Source organism: Takifugu flavidus, chromosome 7 (genome assembly GCF_003711565.1).
Source record: "Takifugu flavidus isolate HTHZ2018 chromosome 7, ASM371156v2, whole genome shotgun sequence".
NCBI lineage: Eukaryota > Metazoa > Chordata > Actinopteri > Tetraodontiformes > Tetraodontidae > Takifugu > Takifugu flavidus.
Window position 1 is genome coordinate 4,132,452 of NC_079526.1, and position 25,097 is coordinate 4,157,548.

General features: G+C 49.8%; 1 protein-coding gene across 4 annotated transcripts; it reads right to left on the bottom strand.

Moving 5' to 3' along the window:
* Nucleotides 1–2: 2 nt before the first annotated feature.
* On the bottom strand, nt 3–24,563 carry lnx1 (ligand of numb-protein X 1). Of its 4 annotated transcripts, none has more exons than XM_057038598.1 (11): nt 24,302–24,563; nt 20,603–21,116; nt 10,505–10,755; nt 8,844–8,999; nt 7,009–7,217; nt 6,513–6,935; nt 4,606–4,740; nt 3,043–3,220; nt 1,734–1,980; nt 1,101–1,259; nt 3–961 (listed from the first exon to the last, which is right to left on the bottom strand). In XM_057038598.1, the coding sequence occupies exons 2-11, from the start codon at nt 21,055–21,057 to the stop codon at nt 826–828; spliced, it is 2,349 nt and encodes a 782-aa protein (XP_056894578.1). In that variant the 5' UTR covers nt 21,058–21,116; nt 24,302–24,563; the 3' UTR covers nt 3–825. The 4 variants fall into 4 exon arrangements, with proteins under 4 accessions (XP_056894578.1, XP_056894577.1, XP_056894580.1 ...); XM_057038597.1 differs by having other exon boundaries at nt 10,499–10,755; XM_057038600.1 differs by lacking the exons at nt 20,603–21,116; nt 24,302–24,563 and adding an exon at nt 17,758–17,975.
* Between the last annotated feature and the right edge of the window lie 534 nt (nt 24,564–25,097).

Consider the following 25,097-nt stretch of genomic DNA (forward strand, 5'->3'; position numbering starts at 1 on the left):
CGTCTTTTTTAAACGACTTTATTGATCATTTAACAAAATGCACCATCAGATAAACTACACAGGCTGAAGTTTGACAGACAGAACCACAACAGATGGGCCCCAGATTCTCCAGACACAGAAACCAAGTCAGTTTTTTTTCTCTTCAAAATAAGAAAACGAGTAAGGCCTCCACAATGTCACCTTTTTTTTTTTTTTTTACACATCATTTTACAGCTTATGCACACACTGATCCTTGTATTGGGTTTTATTTTTTTTTAATTTGTTTTTTATTGCCAGTGGATTCTTTTTAGCCAAAACGTTGGAAACGAAAACAAGAACTTGAATACAGACGACTACTTGGCAACGTGTTCTGAGACAAGACAAGCACTGTCAGTACAACCAAAATCTAGCCAATATTTAAAGGCCATACCACAAACAAACAAAAGAAATGTATTACAAGTGCTCGGATCAGTACTTTTACTTTGACACCCAACATTTACAGTAAAGAAATGTGAGTCTTATCTTATCTCATACCCTAACATACAGTATAACTACTGGAATTGGCAACGTGTTGGTTCTCCTCTTCTAACACACACCTCACGCGCTGGGAGAGGTTCCAGAGAAAGGCGGCCTCGTGTCGCAGCTCCAAGCAGCTCGGTCCCGGTTCCTCTCGGTTCAGCGCAACCGGGAGGGCTGAGTCAAACCACGCATGGCGACGCCGCCAAGTCTGTCCTTGTCCAAAGTGTTCATACGGCTACAGCATGATTCAAAGTTCCCGTCATGCAGCAAGCTCAGGAAGTTCTAAAGCTCTGCCCTCGGACATTCGATGGTCTGCTCGGAGCGCTGCTACAGCAGGCTGCCGGGCCAGGAGACGATGGTCAGTGTGATTCTGCCCCGCAGCTCCTTTAGGAACCGCACCAGCGCCGTGTGGGTCATCCCCCACGTGCTTTTCCCGTTCACCTCCAGCAAGATGTCTCCACACCTACGAAGCACAAAGTGGAGGTCGGCTCAGAACCGAGAACTCATCCCAACACCGTGACCTTTGTGACCCCGGGGTGTGATTGCAAACCCCCGAAGACCCTGAAAAAAAGGGAAAAAGACGACCAAGAAGGGCTAAATACCTTATCCTGCCATCATTGTACGCAGGCGTCCCCTCGACGATGGAGCGGATAAAAAAGGACTGATTGCAGTTGACCTCCTCCCGACCTCCCACGATGCTGAAGCCCAGGCTGCCCGAGGTGCTCCGCCGCAGGACGATGTCTTTGCAGCAGTAGAGGTGCCTGCAGGAGCCGAGCAAGACAATTAGCCCACACTAATCACTGGACCGCCTCTTGGTATAAAGTTGACTTTACTCAACGTATTCTAAAACCACAGAGAAGAGACGCAGAGAAAAGGCCTGAGCAGGTTCTCATTTAACGAGCAATTAGCTCAACACAGTGAATAATGAATTTCCCCTCTCAGTTGTTGTTCAATAATTGCACGCCGCTGATTAAAAATGATACTGAAATACTTCTCATCAGTGGAGGTAATAATCTTAATTCGGTTCTTTGACCCGTAATCAGTTTATTGTTTGGAGAACAACACCCTTTTACTCTGCAGGGCCGATAAATTCATGTGTTCCAAACCTCAGGGAAGCTTCCTGTTAATCTTGAAGGTCCGACTGATAAAAGGTGTAGTGAGTGTCTAAGATGGAAGATGAGTTTGAACGCACGATGAACCCCCCTCCCAGGTGGCGCCAGCTGTGTGGAGCTCACCTGGGGAGCTGCAGCCACGACACCCACAGCGGGGAGTAGTCGTCGTTTGGCAGCGGGCTCTTGGTGCTGTCTGTGGGCGAGGCCGTGAGGCAGGGCGGCAGCGTGCACTCCTGGAGGCCCTCCTCCGGACGACACATCTCCAGGACCTTGAGCACCACGGGGGAGGAGGTGTTCTTCAGGTTGGCCACGGCCTCGCTCCGCGTCACCCCCGTCAGTTCCATCCCGTTCACGTTTAACAGGATGTCGCCTGTAGGGAGGAGGTTAGTGGACATCACGACTCTGGTGTTGCCAAAAAAAACCCAGGTTCTTGAGAATGCAGAGGACGGGCGCTCATTATCTGCCTCCCTACGCAACAGCTGTGGATCTATTACGCTACACAAACAAGCTTCGTGAGAGCACAAGCCGAGCGGCTGTATTAAATATGAGTGTGTGCACACGGGGGAAACAATCAGATTAGGTATTGTTCAACAGCATCAGCACAGGAAGCTTGGAAACCAGTTTTCCTTGTCCTTTCCTTTTTGAGGAGGTTGAAAAGAAAAGCACTGACAAAAATGAAAAGAAAACAGAGCAAATTGGTTTTTGCTCAGCATTGAGCAAAACTGACCCCGGTTAACTCATTTTTCATTGAAACAATGGTATGTGTTTTTAATAGGCCTCCATTTTCTGTTTTCAGACAAGCAGGATGGAGTAAAACACCACATTCATTGACTTCAAGCCTATAAAGACGCTTAATGTTGAGTCTGAAACCATAAAAGATGAGATGTGCGATCTTTCAGCCAGCGCCAGCCAGTCGATCACAGCTGACTCCGTTTCACTCGTGCTCACTGTTGCATCCGTCTGCTCGCGGCTACGTGTTTTTGCTCCATTTTCAGAGCTGACTGGCTTCATATAACGAAATAATTACAGACTCCATTAATTCCCCCGTGCAACACAACAAGTCCTTAGCCAGTTTATGCTAATGAGCTACACTAATATCTGATAGCGTTTTTGTTGGAGTGAGCCCGAGACAATTTGCCGAGCGCTGAACCGCGTCAGCAGCGCCGCGTTTTCCCGCCGGATGAATGAGCTTCATAATGAAAAACGACTCTTTAAATGTTCATCGGTCATTCCGCGTGCAACGTTTTCATCAGCCAGCAAATATCCCGCCGCCATAGACCTCCCGAACCAAAACTTCATCATCAAAATGACTAATTATGCTAGCAAGACACGATATTCCTCGTACAGTATACAAGGCAGGAGCAATAACCTTGCAATTGTAAGATCATGACTTCCGGTGGGTAAGGAAAGGGGTCCACGAGCAGACCATTACCTTTACGGATGGAGCCCTCCTTTCCGACCACGCCGTCAGGATCCACGTTTGTGACATAAACGGGAAGGTCCCACCCTCGGCTGGACATGCCCCCGGCCACCGTCATTCCCAGAGAGTCGTACGGCTCTTTAGACAGAGTCACTGTCTTCTCGTAGCACGCGGGCTTCTGGCAAGAGTCCTTCGTGGGAGACAGAGCACAGAGAGAACTTACAGCTGAGGGGGAAGTTATGAAAAAACCAACCTCAAACGCAAACAAACCTGTTTTTCGATTCCAAACTTTGTATCAACATGGGTCGTTACACCAAGGGCACCTTCTACAAATGACATGCTGAGCTCTACATTTGCATGATAATATGCAATATTTTCCAGGGGACGTTGAGTAGCGCCTAACAGTAGGACACGTATGAATGCCTCCTATACCGAGCTGTGGGACCAGCGACAGACAGGAGCGCTAATGAACAAATGACCTCATGGGCACAGAATGGTAATGGTCTGCATTAAATAGCTGTAATTTCTGCTTTATTTCAGATGTGGAGTGATGGCGCGTGAAGACAGAATGATCTGATGGTGGTCTGACCTGTGTGTACGATGGTTATAAGATAGAAGCGTCAACTTTTGGTCTCCGATATGGAAAAACGGATTTATTACGAGACGTGTTCTGCTTTTTGGCAAACAAAGCCGCGTGAGGGGAGAAGCAGTGGCAGGTGTAATTTGAGCCACGTGTGTTTGCCCGTCTGTGGGAGGGAGCGAGGAGGATGGCAGTGGTGCGTCACGCACGTGCTCAACGGTGAAAATGACAGAACGGAGCTTTCACACTTTTCTGCGGCGCTCACGGGAGGAGATGACCTGCGGTCACGTGGCCGACTTCAGAGCGCGGCGCTAGCTCACCGCCACAGGAAAACCGGCGTGAAAGCATCTGTAACGGCCGCGGCCTTGTCTCCTCACAGCCGGGGAGGTCGTACGCCGCGTCCTGCATCCAGCTAATGCACAATTAAACAATCATCTCCACCACTGGCATAAATAAGGCCAAACAGTCCCTCCAGAAGCGCTCCCATCCGTGCAGCTGCTAGCAGAATAACACTGCTGATGCAGTCATCGCGGTAACTACCGGTGTTCTCAATCATCCACATTATCTCATTTAAGCGTTTAGTAGGACATCCAAAGGCCTAACTGTTGCTCTCCGGGCTGTTTGCTGGCTGGCACTGCTGACGTGTAATTACCATGTTATCCAATGTTCGATTACAGTCAGCGACTTTGCTGCTTCCCTGTTTCTCCTCCGTCCACGGACCTCAGCTGAAGCGTTTGCTTCTTCTTATTCCAACCATGCGCAAAAGACAAAATAATAGCAATAATCTGCGACTGTCTAACGCTTGTGTTTTCTGCGAGACAGGGAAAATGGCTGGCTGATGGTGGAGGTGGACGCAGCGAGCTGGAAATGACAGGCTCGTCTTTGATAGGAGAACAATACCTCCGCGGATCATTTGCACCTGAAAGGAAACGGAGGAACGGAGCTCCTCTGAACATCGATACTGTTGTGTAAGCGCGTGCGTGTGTGTTGCTCACCAGCAGTGTTTGTTCCAGGTCCACCGGGGAATATGGCGGGGGTCCGTCCATGCCCCACGGGGCTTCCTGTAAGATGTCTGGGGAAGGTAGGCAGATCTGACGGGACACTATGAAGTGGACGCATTCTTCGCTGGCCTGTTGACGAAGCACAAACACGCCAGGTCACACCTGAGCGACCGAGCTGCTTCCTCTCTGAGCTTTACTGCTAAGCTTAGCTAATCCACTGCTGTTTTGATCACGGTCGCAATTTGGTCTCCACGATGCTCAGGATTACATTTTCCATCACCTGAGACACAACAAGCTCCACGCTGCTTTGCGCGTTAACTCCGCTCCAATAACGAGTCAGTCGATGTCAGGCGCTTCTGCCTTCTCCCAGCTGTCAGCAAAGCTGTTTGTACTGTTAAGAGAACTGTTTTTTAAATTAATTACAGAGAAAAATCCTAATAGCCACTCAGCAAGCGTGAGCGCCACCGCTACAAATGTGTGGCCAGAGGATAGGAGAGGAAAATAAACACTCATGATGATGATGATGAAGGCGCTTTGAGACTCGGGCTTTTACATCATTATTTCCTCCTCCCACGTGGTTTTATTTTTTCATGAATTTATATTAAAGAGTTTTCATTTTAAACCCCCCTTTTTTACACTCTATAAGAATGAGACAGATACTATACACTCTATAATTAAGAAAAATCCAATCAAACATTATTTTTGTGCAGGACTTCTATGAAACATAGAGCTGGAAGAAAGTCACATAAAAGTAATCATGTGTTCACGCGTCGCTGGTCCTGCTGAATAAGGATAGTAAGATGATACTTAGTGTGCACCCCATCATAATCAGGGTGGTTTTTTCCTTAGACTTGGACAAACATTTGAGGGGAAATCGGCCTCAGAAGGCAGGTTTGTTACTGCGAACATCTGAAGAGCGATGAAAACACTGACAAGAAAGGAAAAAATCCTCTCAGATGACATTTTGTGCTCAATGAGGGTTTTTTTCTTGCAGAAAAGGAGTTGATGTGCAAAACAATAGATGTAAACACGTCAGAAAAGTTCTCGTGGTGCAGTCATGTGGCAGCTTTTCGCCTGAGCATCGTTAGCGCAGCTTTTCATCTGAATCTCTGCTTAATAGAACAAACACCAGCTGCCTCATTAATCCCGTCCTCTCCTCTTTTTGGTTGTTTCCCTTCACGCTCCTGTCATTTATCTGCCTCAACAGCTTCCTAATTCACATCGGTTTTGTGAAAATTCAGCTGTGTTTCACCTGAAGCCCCTAACCTCCCTGCTCCTGAACGCCATACCTCCTCTTGCTTCGCCCCCACCTGCTCAAATATTCAGATGTATTTAAATAAAGCCCAGGACTCCCTGGCAGCTTCCCTCTGTCCCCCCTCTGAGACTCGCCCTGGTCTCTGACTCCTGAATTAGCCGCTCCTTCCCATTATTGCTTTAATTGGGCTAATTTCATTTCTTCCCTGCCAGTTCTTAATGACATCAAGTGCCTGCTTTGAGAGGCCATGTTGGGCCCACAGAGACCCGGAGCAGCCAGCCGGCTGCTCAGACAGGAACTCTGGACCCACAGACCTCGTGCAGTCAGTAGCAAACCCGCCGCAATTAGCCACAAGCACACCGCCGTTGGCAGCCATCGAGCAGGAACCACAGGCGACCGCATGGCCTGCTCCATCAGGGAACCACCACAATTAAATATTATTAACTGTAGACACAACAACACAGCACAATTAGTCCGAATCACCACAATTATCTTTAATACTGCGGGGACCGGGAGTGAGACCAGACCACGGTTGTTTACGCTCTCCCCCCTCAAACAGGACTCATTTCAACAGAAAATAACCCCAAATCTACAACAAACACGGCCTTAATGGGATCAGTGTCTGACGAAAGGCTCCCCGACTGACCTGGATGAGCAGGGCGGCGTGTTCCGGGGCTCCGTAGCGTAGGTCGTGCCCGTTGATGGCCAGCACGCGGTCGCCCACACACAGCTGTCCGTCACGCGCCGCCATGCCCCCCTCCAGCAGGTGAGAGATGTACACCCCGTGCTCCTCTTGACGCCTCACCAGCTTAATGCCCAGCTGCTCGTCCGGGGTGCTTTTATTCAGCACCACGTGGATGCTGTCGTCCCTCAGTGGGTGGTGGTGCACGCCGTGGGACGGGTGGCCCCCGGCGACGTCCTGGCCGTGGCCGTACGAGTGGCTGTGGGAGTGCGAGCGGTAGCGATGGCGCTGCTCTCTGAGCACGGTCAGCCGGAGGAGCTGGCAGGGCTGTTTGAGCGTCGCCACGGCGAAGCAGTGCGGCACGTTGCTGATGTCGATGCCGTTTACCTGAGAGAACAGCGGGGATGCGCTTTTAAAAGCCGTTTGACGGCCGCCTCCATTTGCAAAAACGGCGCCACACCTTCAGGATCATGTCCCCCGGGAGCAGGCGTCCATCTCGCGCGATGACGCCTTCCCTGTAGATGTCCTGGATGAGGATGCGAACCAAGGGGGTCTCATTGCCTCCGACAATGCTGATGGCCAGCGGTTCCGAGGATTCTACCCGTGTGATCTTAATACTGGTCAGTTCACCATCGGGGATCAGGTGATGCAGCTGAGGAAGAGCCAGCACTAAAGAGGAAGATGCCCAGAAAGAGAGCTCAGAAACTTCACTGTTCAGCAAACCAGGCAAAAAAATAAATCAGAAGAGGAAATGAAGAAAGAGACAGATTGAAGGAGAAAGAGGGAGAGAGCGCAGAGCCTCAGCGGTGGAACCAGATGTCTCTACTCCCCCAGGTTACTAAAACAAACTTGTACAAGCCAAGAGGGAAAATTGACTTGGCTGATGGTCCCGCTTGATGTTTGCATCATTACTCACATGCATCTGCAGCAAGTATGCTTGGGAAAATCCTTCATTTCAAATTTCCACAAAGTTATTCCATGGGCGGAGATGCAAATACGCTGAACTGAAAGGCCCGCGTATCTCAAGCAGTGCACAGGAAATGGGATTTTTTTTTTTTTTTGAGGCATTTGGCTCTCACAGTCTCATTCATTTCAATCTTAGAGTTTTATTTTCGCGTGGTCTAAAATTGTTTATGCGCCAGCATCAGGAATGCGGAGAAACACCGATTTGTCTTCTTTGCATCATTCATCTGTGCGAGTGGGGATTTGCATTGAACAGGATTCATCATCGCAGGACTCAGAAGGGTGGAGATGTTGTGCGTCTTCTGGCCAACAGCCTTGACTAAATATGCGAAAAATGTCTCATTCTCTCTGTGTCCCTAAGTGAGCTGTCTCCCTCAGTGTCGTTGGCCTCAGCCATTTGTTCCACTCACGCTGCACTTTCTCCATTCCAAAGTCAATATTTGGTCATTATCGCAGCCGATTGCTTCCAGGAAGGGGACCACATTAACACACACACCTTGTCCCCCCCTCCTTCTTTTGATTGTCTATCCCTCCATCCATGGGGGAATTCCTTTGCCTTTATTTGTTTCTTTGTATCCCTGCAGTCTCTCTACTGCTCTGCATGCTTCTACTATTCCCTTCCACCCTCTCTGTCTGTCTCCGTCTATCCAGAGGCAGGCTATGAATATTTAATCTCTTCTCTCAGCCTTCTTTGTGATGGCCTTAGAGAATAATCTAGTCTCTGATCATTCGTCATCCGTCCTTCTTACGCAATGCCGCGTCATTCTCTTTTCCCCATCTCGCCGCAGTTCTACTCTAAGATTATGGTCTCTTAGGTGGGACTCTATTCCCTTCTTTGCAGATATTACTTTAAACATCTCTACGGCGCATTTTGACTACACAACACGCGGAGGAGCAGCCGTTCTGGGGATGTCGCTTTCTCTCAGACACTCCATCAAACTGGTGCAAATCTGGCGACCCAGCGATATCGGAGGGAGGGGCGGAGGGCCGAGGAGCCGAGGAGGAGGGGAGGACATGATGGACGGTGTCAGCAGCCTCGTCTCCCGTGACCTCCCCTCGTCTAAAGTGCCTCGGGCCACCGTTCGCCCTCCTGATGCTTCTCTAGTGATGCACCAGCAGTCTTATGCAATGAACGCAGCTGAATTATTAAAGAAACATATGCTGCTGTTACACCGCGGGCTCCCAGCTGTGTCACCCTGAAAGTACACCACAAGTACGCACGTCGGTGCACTCTGTGATCTCCTTCTGGAACCGTCGCCCGGGAATTCTAAAATTGCACATGCGGCACTAAAATCACGCGGCCAGAGCAGCAAGAGGGGCTGTGATCAGTACCTTCTGGCGGCACGCTGGAATTCCTGGTGTTGTCCCTCTCCTCAGATGTTTCATTACTGACTGCGTTGCCGCTCTTGGTCCTCCGCAGGACGCTGAAGGCTCGGTTCAGCCTCTTGAAGGAGCGGCTCCTCACTGAAGAACGGTCAAAGTTTCTGACTGTGGAGAAGACAGGAAAGAGAAGAGGCACTTTATAGATTAGCTCATGCTGAACATGCCTGGACTTGCCTCAGTGTGGCTCCTCCAAGCCAATCAAATGGCTTCTCTTCTCCCAGTGAATGTCTGGATCAACCAGATGGTCCAGTTTGTACCAGAACTGGATAACTCACTATTGTCCTAATATATCTGGGGTGGTCCAAACAAGGACGTTAACCTGCTCGTCATTCCTTCAGATTCCTCTTCCCGCATTCTTTTGGTGTGAACACAGACGCAGCCCGAGGCATTTGGACATGTTTGTTGTGGTAATGTCCCATTCCGCTGTTGGACACCAGCATATTACATATGTAGAAGCCTGTAAATGATTTATAGCGTGCTGCTGAAGGGGGTCCCATTCTTTATGATATTGAATTAAGGATGTCAGCCCTATTGTACTTTGTTTTATTCAGAGAACAGAGGAGAAACCAAATACTCCCCACGTTCCCTGAGGCTTCTGTGTTGCCTGATATTATTTTCTCCGGCACTGTGACGCACCTGTGCGTGTGTGGTGCAGATTCACACCTCATAAAGCTGAGGCCCTTTGGCAAAGCAACAGGAAAATATCCACAGATAAAGAAGTGGCTTCATAATCATAAGGGATGAATATTCAGTTACTTGTAGATTGTGGAGGTTCCATCTGAACTGGTCGTTTTGGCCAGACTCACCAGACGTGGTTGAAGCAGCACTGAGGCACAACTGTTGATTTCAGCTCCTCTTTTTCTGCTGAGCTGTGCTGGTTAAACTTTTGCTTTCTAACCGTCCCTTTTTTTTTGAATAGAGAAGCATCTCTAAACCAGCAGCTCTTTAATTAATAACCACCCTCTGAGTATAGTGCGGTTGCGTAACTGGAGTTGTGATGTAATGCTGGACTTTAGCGACCACATCCAGGAGGGACTGTCTCAGAGTCCACTCTCCGCTTTACTTTTCTTTAAAAAAAAAAAACACAGGTCGGAGGGGGCCGTAGAGACCGCCAAGCAAAGGGCATCTAGCCTTTATACCCCCGCACTCCCTCCCCCTCCCATGTGGTCTCTGGGAGAAGTGAAGCCTCCTGACAGCCGCATTATTCTTTAAAAGCGCGAGCCGCTTCTGGAGCTGACAGCTTGTTCAGCAGTAGTGGCCTTTGCGGTGGTGGAGGACGCCCGGCCGGCCCTAAAGTGCTGCTGCAGCGTCATCCGTTGTCCTCGCCGCCTGCATGCGCTCACGCAGGGGGAAGGGTGAGAGGAAGACTTGAGACTGGGAATACTCTTGCTCTCCCTCCCGTAGACGCAACCTTTGTTTTTCTCATTCTAATTGTATGGATTAGTGTGAAAACACTGCAGTGGCGCTAAGTAGTCAAACGGATTTCTATCAAAGACCATCAGGGAACGAAAGGTTGTACTTAAGAATAAATAAGTGCTTTGCAGATTCAGTCCGTCCCAACACGTAGGACGTCAGCACACACAAACATCCATCTGCACACTCACACTCACTCTTCTTGCTGCTGCTGCGAGCGGCCAGGCTGGTGGTGCTGCCCGACTGGCTGTTGTGGTCCTCCATGCTGGGGTCGAAGGCGGGGTTGACCAGCCCGGGATCGTCGGACAGGAGAGCCACGGTGGCAGAGTTGGGGCTGTCATTGGGCAGCGTGGCGATGGTGAGCTCCGACGTGCTGTCGGTGCACTCGCCCTCCTGCGAGCGCCGCTTTCTGTCTGCCGAGAGCCCATAGTGGGAGGCCCCTTTACATCTGCAGGGAGGATCCAGAAGGTCATTCTCAACATGTAGAGTTAATATCGGACATGTTAGTGAAATGATGACAATGGGTGCCTGGGGGCTGCTTTCCAGAGTTCATCTCTATGGCGGAGTCAAAGCCACCAAATTCATGTTGACATTTATCCAAAAAGGGCACATTTTCGAGGCTAATCTGAGCAAATTTTAGCATCTTCTTTAGCCTTGGGCCTTCACACCGACCTCTGTCTGCCACTCTGGCAAACCTTCAGACAAAGACTGCTTATCTGACCTTAAACAGCACATCTGCAGGGCTCCACAAATGTTGCAGCACAGGATATTAACCATGAAGGCACATTGAGCCAGAAATACAACCATTAATCTCACAATCTTAATACTGAGAATCAAGACAAATCCAGGTGATGAGGTGTCTGAGTGAGCAAAGGCTCAAATGCTAACAAAATAAGAGCACCAAGCACCAACACCACAGTCTCTCATATCATAGCTCTCTCACACACACACACACACACCCATGTATGCAAGAAAGCGCACTTCTCTGTGCTGCGAAAAACCATTCTGGCATGATTATGTGAATGAAATGTCATTATATTATGGATGTGGTGTTATTCTGCCATCAATAATCCGCAGATGCTCTGATGCTCACCAGGGTGCAGCCAGCACTGGTTATTAATGAGCAGGGATCCCCTTCATGTCTGGATCAGTAAAAGTCATCACGTCAGTGTCTCAGAGCGCGTCGTGCACTCAGTGCTTCACAGAGAAAAACGTTTGAACCTGAACTGGCTTCATGCCTCAGAGATTCACAGCGTGATGCGGCGTCGCACGAGGCCAAAGTGCCTATTGATCTCCTCTGTTATGTGCGGTCGGAGGCAGGTGTCGGGACACGTGCGTCCATATTTGTGCACCTGTGGGCACTTCCAGCGTGAGTTATTCTTGCTCATTCAGTTAGGAAATTGAACGCTATCAAGCATGTCTATGCTTCAATGTAGCACTTAACTGAGTGAAGTGGTTGAATGGGGCAATATTTCAATCAATAGAAGAAGAGAGGGCAGCGCTGTAGTCAAGGGGCAGAGTCTTTCTGTCACTTGTTAGAAAAATGGCAACGCTGCTCTATAACTGGAAGTAAGAAATATGCAGGCATGAGCCCACAGAGGCACCGCTGCTGATTTATTTGTATTATATATGAGTTTTGCACTTGCTAACATTGTGAGGGAAAATAAATCTCCGTGGCATGTCTATATGCTAAAGAAAAAGCTGCTAAAGGAAAATGTATAGAATTGAGGCCTCAGACGACATTCCAATGTCAGCCTGGTTTGGGGAATGTTTACAGCCAGAGTCAGTCAGTGGCAAAAACAGCATAGAAGACAAGTTACATAACATAATCAAACAGCCCACCCAAAAATGCTTAAAGAACTTCTCTGACAGTACTTATGAATGGCCAGTACAGACACGATTTCCTTGGGGAGCGTAGAACATGGTTCATTGTAATTTACTTTGATATTTACTCCTGAAAAACAACAAATCCCAGAGTCTCAGGAGATCCAGAGATGGGAGATGCCACCACGAGACAGCGGCAGCGGCAGCCATTGTTGTGACAGCCCCGGCTTCATTAAAGGCTTTTTCTCCTGCTAATTCAAATCCCCGTCCTGCAGGGTATAAGAGACGCCTTAAAACTCAGCCCTAGCTCAGCTGCTTAGAGTCTTATGTCCTCGTGTGTAGGCCGTGGCCTGGGCTGAGGTTAAAGGCAGCAAAGCGTGACAGAGACCCCTTGTAGCCGCCGCCAGGGTGGTCTCGGAGTTTTCAGAGCCAAAGTAAGCGACTGTAGGCGGGAGAGGTCGGTGTGCGTCTCAACCGTCTACTGTACGTACCGTTCCTACATTTTTTTGTATTTTTTTAACATAAGTGAGGTAAAAAAAACTGAACAGAGAGAAGCCTTTAATTGGGACTCTACCCTCATTTACACGGACCGACTGCTGAGTCTTACGGACACTCATCAGTGCTGCAGCATCCGTCTCAGTCATCCCGGCTTCAGTTATCACATCATCTCTTTAAACCCCAGGATCGGCCCAGAGATAAGGACACCGAGACATCCTCAGCAATCATCCCTCCTTGCCTCCCTCATCCCAATCCTCCTGCCTTGTTTCGGTGCTTTCGCTGACCCGATGGTCATACTGACGTGCCCTGGCCATGACACAAACAGCCCTCTTCTTGTGATGTGAAATAAACACCAGCTCAGGACTCATCAAAGCCTGCGAGATTCCCCAATCCTCTTTATGGGTGAGTGGATTATCCTTCCTAACCCAAATACTCTCTCCGCTCCCCAGCTGACGCGGACAGACGCATTGGGCCTAACTCTGCATGCAAATTACCTCCAGTGAGGTGGAGATTCCGGGTCAGGGAGTCGAATTCGGAAACCGGGACCTGACTGGCATGTCCTAATGAAAGTCGTTGATCGTTATCAACCTGAAATACAGCAGCTCACCCGAATGTAACCCACCAGTTCACCGAGTCCACCTTTTTGTGTTATTATTCCGAACGCAGCAGGATTCTTGAGTCCGCTTGAACACCTTGCTGCAGCAGCAACAACGACTCTGGGGATAAATATCTATTTGCGTCTCGTGCCTGGAGGTAAACTACAGGTAGTTATGTGTGAAGGAAAAGTGGAACATAAGCAGCACAAGGTGTAATGCATGCAAGGCTTTTCTTGTTCAATGCGTGAATTCCGAGAACAACCCAGGATGTTAATGAGCATTAGAAACTACACAATCGTGAAGAACATACACAACATCCTTGTCTTTACTGTAGAGCAACAAAAAAGAGCAAAACACTTTGTCCTGTTCTCAAATGAATGCCTCACAAAAGAAAAAGGTTGTTTTTTTTCGTACAATCAAACATCTCAAAGTTATCCCCTCAACTGGAGCAGGCACGGAAACCTCTGGAGTAAACCGTCCATTAATTGATGATGGCTGAAGCTTGTTTTACATAAGAACCAATAAACAGAGCCCCAGGAAAACCCAATCTTTGAATCACACAAACAGCTCCGCCAAGAAGCGATATCAGCGTACTAAGAATAAGGCTGGCGGTCACCAACTGCCTCTGATGACACAGGTATAGACAGGGTCACAGCCGGGCACAGAAGGAGGAGGAAGGAGACATAAGTCAGTGTAATCCACTTAATGATCCGAGGAAAGGTGTTGATCGGAGGGAGCTTTGGTGCGTTGATTGGAGCGGCCTGCTGTGAGGAGTGCGCGGGGAGCAAAGGGACAGTCGGCGCCGGCCAGGAAAGTGTTGGTCAAACTTATCTGGAAAGATGCGTCTGGCTTTTTGTCGCTCCTGAATGCATCGAGGGAAAGTGCACGGCTAATCTTCCTGTGCACAGTTTCTATTTTGCCGCAGCCGGTCAGGTTCAAAGCGTTTGCGTGTTTACGTACGTGCAGGCTTCGCCCGCCAACGCTGTCATCCTATTCGGGTCGAGCTCTCGAGCCGCGTGCCCCCCCGAGCCAATCGATATGTATGATAATCAATGTCATGACCTCCTGATGGGATCACAAAGATGATTATGCAGCCTCTATTGCGGCCGTGTCTGGTTTCAACCGAATGGTCGTGCCAACCTTTAGTGCGTACCAAGGAAGAGGAAATGTTGTTCCAGTTGTAATAATATTTCTCTTGTTTGGACAGGTCTGCCTGTAAGTCCCTGTCATACATCATCACAGCTAATCCCCACCAGGCTTCTGTCCCACATCGCTCTCTTTAGCCTATATTTCTCCCTCTATGCCACGCCTACTCTTGGTGCTGTCCTGTTTTGTCAACCTCCACGTGCCATCGCATGACTGTTTGAATCCTAGCCAGCACTGATCAGCCCAGCCCAGAGCCCCGGCACTCAGTGGGGCACCATTCACGTGAGGATTAACTCCACGCTGCTCTCCTCGCTGCCGTCATTTCGCTCCTTTCTTCCAATTTATGCAATCTCCTGACGCTAACACCCTAAACACCAGCCAGACATTTGAGGTTAACAGACTGTTGCCACAACACACACAGTCTTCAGCAATATGGCTATGCAAGGGGAGGGGGGCTCCATTGTAGAGGGAAACAATTGTGTCTGAAGTTTCTGATTTTTTTCAACGCCTCAGTGAACCGACATCGAGCTAACCGTAACATGACTTCACCTCCGTCTGTTTGCGTCTACTCCAGTAAACAGGTCGACCTGTTACCCCCCTTCATGAGTAAATGACGACATGCATAATTCATTCGCTCTGTCGCTACAGCAAATTTACACATGCCCGCGTGTGCACCCTTCAATTATGCATGGTTTTACGGCAAATGTTTTTCGCCGCGTGACTTTTAACCTATGTAATATGACATTTGTCTGTCATTGTTTGTGAAAATCCGACTGTGTCCCTTTCCCGCTTCCTGTCGCCAGATGTGCTTCACGTTGCAAAACGAATGCAAATAAATAATTACCCTAATCTCATCTTTTGCAGAGCTGTGCTAGTAGTTCTGGAGTGCAGGGACGAGGCGGTTAGCATGATTTATGTTGATCCCTTTGCTACCGTCCCACTAGACTTCCCTACAAAGCTGCTTGTTGTTGATACAATGAGACAAGGACAGTCGTACCAGTAGAGATCGTGGACACGGATTAATCTAAACAATTCTGTAATTAGATCTAATTAATACGATCGGTGGTCTGCCTTCAACAGGGTGGACAATGGTCAGATTTAGGGAATGTGTCACGGACAAGCGGTTAATCCTGTTTGGGTGCATCCTTGCTGGGAGTGTGTGAACAAACAGCACCTCGATGAGGGCTGAAAGGATGGAAGCTAAGCTAATCATAGTGCATCCCAGCACAGGCCCACCTAAATGAATCGTTAGTGCTCCACAGCACTACACCGGGACTGCCAAGGGACACCCGGCGTCCCGCTGTGACCACAACCCAGGTGTTCTCCTCTGTGTGCAAAAAACTGCATTTGGTTTCAAAAGCAAGGCTGGAGCCTTCCGAGCTGAACGGCAGTAATCATATTAAGCACTTTATCAAGGATCTCTCACCATCTGCAAGGTTCGCTCCATCCATACCCTCCTGCCCGGAGCCCCAGCAGAGCTTGTTATCTGTGATTAGGTGTGAGGCTGATTGAACGCCCACCACCACCTCACAACACCGCGTTAGGCGCGTCGCCTAAATGGGAAGAAATCAGGGCAGAACACGGGGAGCAGAGAGGGATCAGGGAAGACGGCGACCATGGAGGCTGCTCCTGTCAACAGTATGGATAAAGACAAATGATGTGCTGCTGCTCTCCAACCAGGTGGAAAAACACCACGTCCTGCTTGTCTCCTCTTGCCTTTTCTCCCTGACGCGCCATCATCATCCGAAACACCTACACCCCCCCCACCAACACACGCACGCACTTCCAGTTATTATACCTCTGACTGTTGACAGAGGAAGGGGGGGGGACTTGTAGAAGTAAGTTAAAAGTTTACAAATGTACATACATTGACATCATATCAAGCTATAATCCATATGAAATGTCGGTTGGGTTAGACTGGTAACTACAAGTTGAATGACATCGGTAACTATGTGTTTTTGACCTTTATTAATACTCTATTATGGTTATCTATTTTTATCCCCGAAGCAAGTGTGGCAAATGCCAACAAGGCATCTCTAAATGTTCTAAATCATTGCTTACATCATGCATCTCATTATTTCACTGTCAGTAATAGGTATTAGTTTCAAAGTCTCCTCCTGGACGGGGCTGTTGCTATAACAAATACCACGGGGCTAAAATGATTCCGTTTTGCCAGCGATCAGTGAGTGGGGTCTGGATCTTTGAAGAGCCTGAACTCTACGATGGAAGAGTCCTAATTCCATGTTGACTGATTCACTGTATGTGAAGCCACTAACAGCTGAGAACCACCTCTCCTGCTCTCTCAAATGTATATGTGGTAATCCTCGTATAGCTGCATACATCTGAAATGACCCTCCTCCAGTCCTACCCCCCCTCTGTTTGGATGGTCGGAGAGAGCAGACGCAGGAAGTGATCTTACGTCCTCTTCTTTTCCTTTCTGCCATCTTTTCATGTCTAAGACTAATTATTGCCTCTCCCGTGCGCCTGCCCATCACACTCCTCTCTCCTCTGGCATCCGTCGGAGCCCCGTCCTGTTTTGTGCCGTCCACAGCAGCTAAAGCTCCACCGAGTGCGGAGAGCAAACAATGAATTGAGAGGATTTGCGAGAATCTCTATTGTTCCGTGTATTCATGCAGCATAATGGGACATTTCCTCCAGGCTAGAGAGAGGAGAGGAGATGAAGGCCAGCCTGGGGATCAGCGAGCTCCAGCTTCACACTGAGCAGCTGACTGTAGTCGACAACAAGTCCCATTAAAGAGCCACACTGGAGCTCAGAGAAGAAGACTCTACACTGTGACAATACAGGTGGGTGGGGAATTTGAAGTAGCCCAAGAATCATCTCATTAACCTCTTATTACAGTCTTATTACTACAGATGCTTTCTTGTCAGGAACACAATATGAGTACACAACATGTGCACACTGTGTGTGAGAAAACAGGTATTAATTTTCACCCTTCTGAGGTAAAAATGTCAACAAACGCTGTTGATCCAGAGGTCCATATTCTGAGCGCGGTGCTGCACAAATGCACGGTGACATTTGGCTCAAATCGATACAGCGGCCACTGACAAACTCCCACTGAGCGAGCGAGCGCGCCCGCTGCAGTGCTCCACATCCAAAGCGTCCTGACCAGCGCGCGGCTCGACCCGCGGGCTCCGGTGCCTCCCCGCGCCATGGCAACCGGCGACCAACCGAAGACCACCGACGGCGTCGGTCAGAGTGGCGCCACAACTTCACGACACAGACACAGCGAGGCGTAAACAGGCTGAGCAAAGTGATGAGGAGCACAGCAGCACATGAGCGGGCGCGTGGACGGCTGATGGAGGGGGGAGAGGTGAGGGGGGGGGGTGGCGAGAGGATGCAGGAGGACTCTGGTTGTCGTACTCACAGCTCCGAATAGAGGATGTGCAGGTTGCCCAGATTGTCTGTGTAGTTGGCTGGGCTGAGCCAGGGCAGCACCAGCAGCAGCAGAGCCTTCATCCTCTCTGCTCTTCTTCCTTTCCTGCTCCTTTTGCTCTTCTCTCTGCACCGGAGAGCTGTCCTCTTCTAGTCACCCCCCCTCCCCTCCTCCCCTGCCTCCAATTCCTCCGAAACCTGGCAGTGCTGACCCGCGCCCACCCCCCCCACCCACCCCGCCCCCCACCCCCCTCTTCGCCTCTCCTCTTTCTTCAACTCCAGAGATGCTCTGGGCTCCCTGGCGTCCTACCTTCTCCCCTCAGCCCTCCTCGCTCTACCTGCGTGTGTCAGCGTGAGCGTCGCAGGTTGTCGCCTGGTCATCTCAGCTGCAGAGGCGAGCGGGCCGGCGCCAGAGGATGAGACGGAGCGGAGCAGGGAGGGAGGAGAAGGAGGACGAGGAGCAGGAAGAAGCGGCAGGGAGAGCAGGTGCAGGGGGGAAGTCCTGTCGTGGCAGAAGAAGAGGAAAAAGTGCAGGAAGAAGAGAAAGGTGGCACATTTGGAATGCAATGGGAGATGTGCGGCCCCTTAATCTGCTCCGGGCGCTGGCGAGGCGTAAGAGGATTTGTGTTCGTTTGTGTGCATGTCTACCTCCCCCGATGTGTGTGCGTGTGTGTGCGCGCGCGTGTGTGTCAGAGCGAGCAGCGCAGCCTGTGACTTATACTGCAGCAGAAACCACCGAGGGGGGGGGGAAGGAATGGGCCAGACCAAATAACGACAGCAGGGGTGGAAGGCACCTGCCGCCGCTCTGATTGGCTTCATGCGTGTACACACACCCACATGGTCTAACGCGCGCACACACACACACATGCAGTCCTCTGCAGTCATCCCCCCACCGCCTGTGCTTACGTATATCAGCGGGGGGGGGGGATAAGATGTCTCCGTCACCCCTCTCCTCCGACAATGAACCACTCCCCGCGTGGCAGGTCGGTCTGATCGGTACCAAAGAACCTGCCTTGATGTGAGAGCACGATCGAAGGCACCAGGAACTCATTCCTGCTCTGGCGGAACCTTGTCAAGGCCGTGCGTGCACCCAGAGGAGAGGCGCGTGCGTGTGTGCACGGACGCCCAGAGGAGCCAGCTTCATCAGACTGATGGAGGCGGCAACAGTTCCACTAAATTCCCACCTTTTTTCCTGCTTTTTGAATCAATAAAGCAGCAGTTTGACAGCCGCCTTCCTTGTTTTCTAACATCACCCCCACTTTTATCCAATTACCGAGCCGCTCATTTGTCCGAAACGCCCCGTTCGACTGAATATTTTAGGAGTTTTAGGGGAGTGTGCGGGCTGCAGGCTGAACTGGCGCGTTGATGCATGCGCGCAAACACGCGTGAGGAGGCGCGAGTGGCCTCGTGGTGTGTAGACGGTAAACAGCGGGCGCGCAGGAAATGGACGCCTAATTCGATTGTGACAGGATGCAGTTTGCGAGCAGCCACCAGGAATCGGTGCGCGACCTCGCTCTCACCAGAGCGCCATCCCGCGCTCACGCCCCCGCGATCGTCATTATGTCCCATTTCCCCTTTCTGCTGTCAGGTCTGCGGGTTTCTGGGCAGGCGGGCATGAATCTCCACTCAGAAGCAAAATGTTGCTTTATTTTAAGTGTGTGCAGCATAAATTCGGAGGAATCTGGTGAAAACTGACGCAACAAAGCGATTTAAGTTGAACCAGAGACGATGTCAGATGCGTTTCCCGACCTACGCAGTTACTACGCCATTCCATTGACGTTCCTCAAAAAGGCCAGAAGTTAGTGACAGAATATCAAACAAAAGAGAGCCGAGCTGTGTAAAGAGTCACAGTCGTTGCAGATTTGAGGCTGAAAGCTTTGCTTTTCCCTCTGGTGTCCTGATCAGCCCGGAGCTCATTAGCATTAACTCAATACAGGCGAAATGATGTTACCGAAAGAAAAAACCCTGCTGCTTACAGAAAAATAAAGCATCTAATCCCTGAAAACAGCGTCTGCGGCACCTGATACCTGTCGTCTGCGTCTTCATTACCTCCAGCTTCTCTTCCCAGGCCGGGCTGACGATAGCTGACAGCTAACTCTTTTTGTCTTTAACAAACTCCTGCGTGAGCTCTCAGAGCGCCGCAGAAAGCAAATCAGTCCCCCCCCCCAAAATAAAAAAAAAGGAACAGAAAGAATGCTTGAGGGTGGTCATCAATAAAACACACAAGTGGAGTCGGGAGGAAATGAATGCAGCTAAAACGGAGCGAAGGCGAGGAGCACGGAAGGAAAACAACCTTTTAGCTTTGACGACGTTTGGAGTGAGACGTCATGAGGTCCCGAGGGCACCGCCGGATGAACGTCACACACAGGCTGAGCGGCGACAGGTCACGGCCGACGCGTCTCAACGATGGAGCCGCTGTTTGAAACCTTCCGTTTCCTGACTTCCTCCACATCATCGTCCCGTCACCCGGGAGCAGCGAGCAAAGGGTCCAAAAATGGAAGGTAATGAAGGGATTCAAGGGAGAACTGGGTGTTGGGTAACCAAAACGGCTATGAAGTGCAGATGAGTGTGTGCGTGTGTGTGTGTGTGTGTGAGGTGTGCTGAAACGCATTAATTACCCCAGAGGTCTCTGATCGGCACAAGTTCTAATGAGCATTAATGAAAACACACCCATGCTGAGAGACCAAAGCTCCGTCCTTTAATGGTGCAGCTAGACGCAGCGGCGTGGAGATCAAAGCCTCTTCCCTTTAATGGCGGCCGGCAGAGCAGGGAGGGAAACTTAAGCGTGGCTGTTTACCAGCGGCTCAGCGCTGACCCCGGGGGGTTTCTCTTCCTACCTGCTTCTGATGTGGTCTTGCAGCTCCCCTCTGGGCACCACCTCGCTGCAGTGGACGGTGAAGGGACAGGCCACGGGCAGCTTGTCCAGCAGCTTGTGCACCAGCACGCTGGACTTCCTGCAGCTCTGCAGCATCAGCGGCGCGCGGCACACGGGGCAGAAGTCGCTCTCCAGCAGGAAGTTGGTGAGACACTCCTGGCAGTAGGTGTGTCCACAGGGCGTGTCCAGGGGACGGATCAGGGGCTGCAGGCAGATGTGACACACCAGGTCGTCGTCCACCTCGTCTTTGTACTCGTACTCGTGGTTCTCCTCCAGCTGGTGGCTGTGGCCGCACAGGCCGCACATGTCGGGGGACGGGGGCAGTGATCCGAAATCCACCGGGGACAGAGGGGGGGTGGAGGCTTCAGCCATCGCCTCGGCAACGTGGGTCTGCAGATTCTCCTCCTGCAGGCTCATTGGGATGGAAGCCCCTGATGGCAGGAGGATCCAGTCAGGACCTCAATAGCAGAGGAGACCTGTGGGGAGGGGGACATGGTGAGGACGGCTGCAGCGGAAGGAGCCAATAAAACAGGTAAATAATAAAACAGGTAAATAATAAAACAAACAACTTAAAGCTAATTATTAGTCGTAGACATTCCAGTTTATTATCACATGCCCACAATATTTACTTATTGTAATAACTTAATGAATAAGTTAGTAGCCTATTTCCTCTATTCCTACAGTATCGGCATCGTTCGGATCGGGGGAGCTAAAAAGATCGGAGTAACGATGTTTCCGGAATTACTGTTGGGGTTGAACAGTTCAGGCTTTTCATCACTTTTTACCACCGATTCAGGGAAACAGGGCAGATTGGCGGCAGGTGAAAGTAACCCTGAGCTGAAGACGCACGCACACACGCACGTGCGCGCGCACAGACACACCAGCAGTCCGTCAAACTGTCTTTTTCACAGCTGCCTTGATTTCTCCGGCTGCCGCAGAGAAGCGAGATCAGCCGCTGAGATCGAGTTCAAGTTCCCTCCTCTCAGCGGCGTGCGAGGGGACAGGTGGAGGATAAGCGTGCAGCACGTGGTCGCGGTAGAATAACACCCCGATCCACGGCTACGCCGTCTGCACCGTGCGAGGGTTAGCCTGCCAGCGTACACGTCATGCACGGGACCAGCGGGCTCCTCGAGCACATGGGCACCAACAGATGGTCTCAGCCAGACACACGTCACCTTGGCAACAAGAATCTCGTTGGCACGGCGTTAGCTTTATTCCGGGACCAACCGTTGGGTTTTTAATGAGACACTACAGTCGCGCTCGCTAAGCAACGCAAACAGCAGCAGCAACGATACTCGTGGCTGTTTGCTAAATGCGTCTGGGCCCGTTTTAACTGGACGGCGTCCGGCGCTCCCGGGCCCAGAACATTACGCAACGCAACAATGGACTTTGATGTGCAACCCAGTATGCTAATGTGGACAAATACCAAGCACCAGCACCTCCAGCGCTGCCAAGTCGCTGCAGACTTGCTAAAACAGACGGTCTTCACTCCTTTCAAAGACTCGGAAGATGGCGCCGGGCGAGCGGTGATAAGGCCTCAGCTCACGGCTGAGGAGGAGGAAGATAAGACAACAGGAAGTTGAACAGTCTTAAAGTTTCCCAGCCTGGTACCTGCTGCATCTGAGCAGCGGTCTGATAGACGGAGCCCGGCGGCTTTATCAAGGAAGCAGCAGCAGCAGAGGAGAAGAAGAACGCGAGCCAGAATTATAATGAGGAACAGAGGTGTTCTGAGGCTTCCTTGGGCTCCCGATCCATTCGGGATATCATCATCTGGGAAACTTTTAGAACACGTCGAAACGAGCCGACTGGGCTGAAATCATAACCGCAAACACTGTAGCGCATTTGCATATAAAATCTGAATCCTTCAGAACTAAAATCCTTCAGAACGTAGGTCGTGTGTTAAAAGTAACTTTTCTACGTTCACTGACAGGCTGAGACGTGCGCCTGCCCCCACACACCCACTCCCACAGGAGACACACCTTAGGCTAATGCACTCCAGCCTAATACTTTACTCACAGACAAGTCCAATCTCATACTGATTCAATCACGGTAAAGAAAAAAAATCTGACACCCATGTTAGAAAATCTGAGGATATTTATGTCATTACTGTGTAAATATGATAACATGGTGGTATTTAGGATTTTAAAAGCGTTTCGGTTAATAGAATTTGCCCGTGTGAGCTTTAGCTGCTAGCGCTAGCAGATGTGGTATCAGCCATGATGATTTAACGCCGCTTTATCAATAAATCTGCAATCCGATATGCAAACAAATCGGCTGCCTTGAGAGCATTTAACTTAGTTCCCTTTTGAGGATAAGCTGAAATCAGTGTTTGTAATTGATACACAGGCCGTTGAGGATTTGCTGAAGTGTTTAAGAGTCTTTCATTTCCAACGTGCTGTTTGTTCAAGATAGTCGGTGCCTCCTTCTGGGGAGTTTACCCAGATACGGCGGTTGGTTTCATTTTCTTTGTCACACTCTCATTTGACACTGTAATAATGGTGACGCTGAGTCAGCTTCTTTTCCGAACAACCCGAATCCACGAAACGACCTGTTGACAGTGTGTGATCCTGGTGCCCTCCAGCATCCTCGTCTGCCCAGGCAACAACTTTGAGAAGTGCAGATCGTTTTCATCATCAAAACACCCGTGAAGGGCGTCTTGAAAGACACTCAGAAAACCCTCAGATAACCAGTTTGTAAAGCCTTGTAAACTGGATTTTCCATCCCTGTGACATATTGTTTTGCCCATTTATTGTTATGCAGGTGTGTAACAGTTGTGGCCTCCTGTTGTTAAGAGCAACAACAGCCGTCTGATTCATGTCGGGCTGAAACTGGATAACAGAGGGAGCTCTCACTGGAACGGCTACAGCTTTATCACTCAACTAACTGTTGATTACAGATGGCCCTTTTACATTAAATCACAATAAGCGCCAGGCTAGCATGCGTATAAAGGCTGTTTGTTTGCTCCCGTGAGTTAGTACGAATTTGTTACACAAAGATTCCCGCGTGCTTGTGGTGTTCTGACTTGCCTGTGAAAATTCCAGTAAGCTTTTCAGTTTGACAACTACAGCAGGAAGCCACACATTTAATTTAAGCCCTCATACAACAAAAAACAATAAAATAAGTACAAACTGTCGTATCTGCGTAATTTGGTGACACCAGAAAGAAGTCAGTGTTAGCTAGCAAGCTAATTTATTATTTTGGGCGTCTCTTTTTAAACTCTATCACATCACATGGAGAAATGAAATACCCGGCCTTTTCCTAACCTCTGCATTCAGCATGTGTGTGTGTGTGTGTGTGTGTGTGTGTGTTTTGTTTTCTGTCCTCTAAGTTCAGAGCAATTCCGCTGGATGGGTCTGAGCCAGACTCAACAGCCCTGTCTGGGAGAGCAGCTAAAGGCAGATGGGAATCTGTGTGAAGGTTCTCTTGTATCATAATGGTAACAGCTAAGGTGCTCACGCTAGCGCTAACATGAAAGGAAAAGATTAGCATTCAATACCGCTGAAATACAGTGACAGGAACCAGAAGTGAAAGCAAGCGTGAGAAAAACCAGAAAAACCAGAACCAAAAACCAGAACCACAAAAATCATGACTTAGTACAAGAACCAAAGTGGCTTTTGTGTAACAATAAAAAAGTCACTTCAAACAGAGAAATTGTACTTACATGACTTCCTGAGAGACACGGCTCTGAATACTGTGGTCCACCTGGACAGGTAAAGCAGCACAGGGCGTAACTCTAAACCTCTGAGGGCGGAGGTGCACGGCAGCTCAGGGGAGCGTTAAACCACCCAGTAAAGAGGACTTTGTCCCAGTCGGTCACACGCTCGGCTCATTGGCTGCTGCTCCTCTAAACCCAGAAATTTTACCCGGCCTCTTCGTCCGAAGGGACTTTACCGACGCAGCAAGGTGAGCAGGAAGTGTTGCGGCAGAGGGGCGGAGTCAGAGGATCAAGGTAAACAAGGAGAGTGCCCAAACCTGCTCTGGGAATGAGGGCCTGGGAATGGGTGTCCCTCTAAAGCCAAGGGGACACCGGGAGTTCTAAACATTATAAAGGACAACACAATTGTGGGTTGTTCATTTTTTTCATGTCACAACTGCCACCTGTGCTCCAAGGCCAGGCGGGAAACGATCCATTATACAATAAAAACATCATTATCCAGTGAATATTTTCTTAAAGTAGAGGAATTATTTCCTGCGCAGCACCTGCATCAACAGACAGGCGGAGTTCTGGTCTTTTTCCAGGAAGCCCTAATCTGACTAAATGAAGGCCTGTGTCGGGGTTAAAGCGGGCGCTCATGTCCTGTGTTTCCAACCCGTGTTCGGTACAGGCGCTTTAATGCCGACCGTCTCTGCTGCGGTTTGGTTTTTCCTGTGAAACGACGTGTCCGACTGCGTCCTTGCTCAAAAACGGTCGTTAAGCCGGGGCTTTTTCTGCTGCGGTTTGCCTTTCAGCGGCTCTT

Coding starts and splice junctions, on each gene's coding strand:
- lnx1 (XM_057038597.1), bottom strand. CDS start 21,057: ATGAGCCTGCAGGAGGAGAATCTGCAGACCCACGTTGCCGAGGCGATG. Junction 3,221..4,605: donor ACCTGGAACAAACACTGCTG/GTGAGCAACACA, acceptor TCTCCCACGAAG/GACTCTTGCCAGAAGCCCGC. Junction 1,981..3,042: donor GGAGGGCTCCATCCGTAAAG/GTAATGGTCTGC, acceptor TCCTCCCTACAG/GCGACATCCTGTTAAACGTG.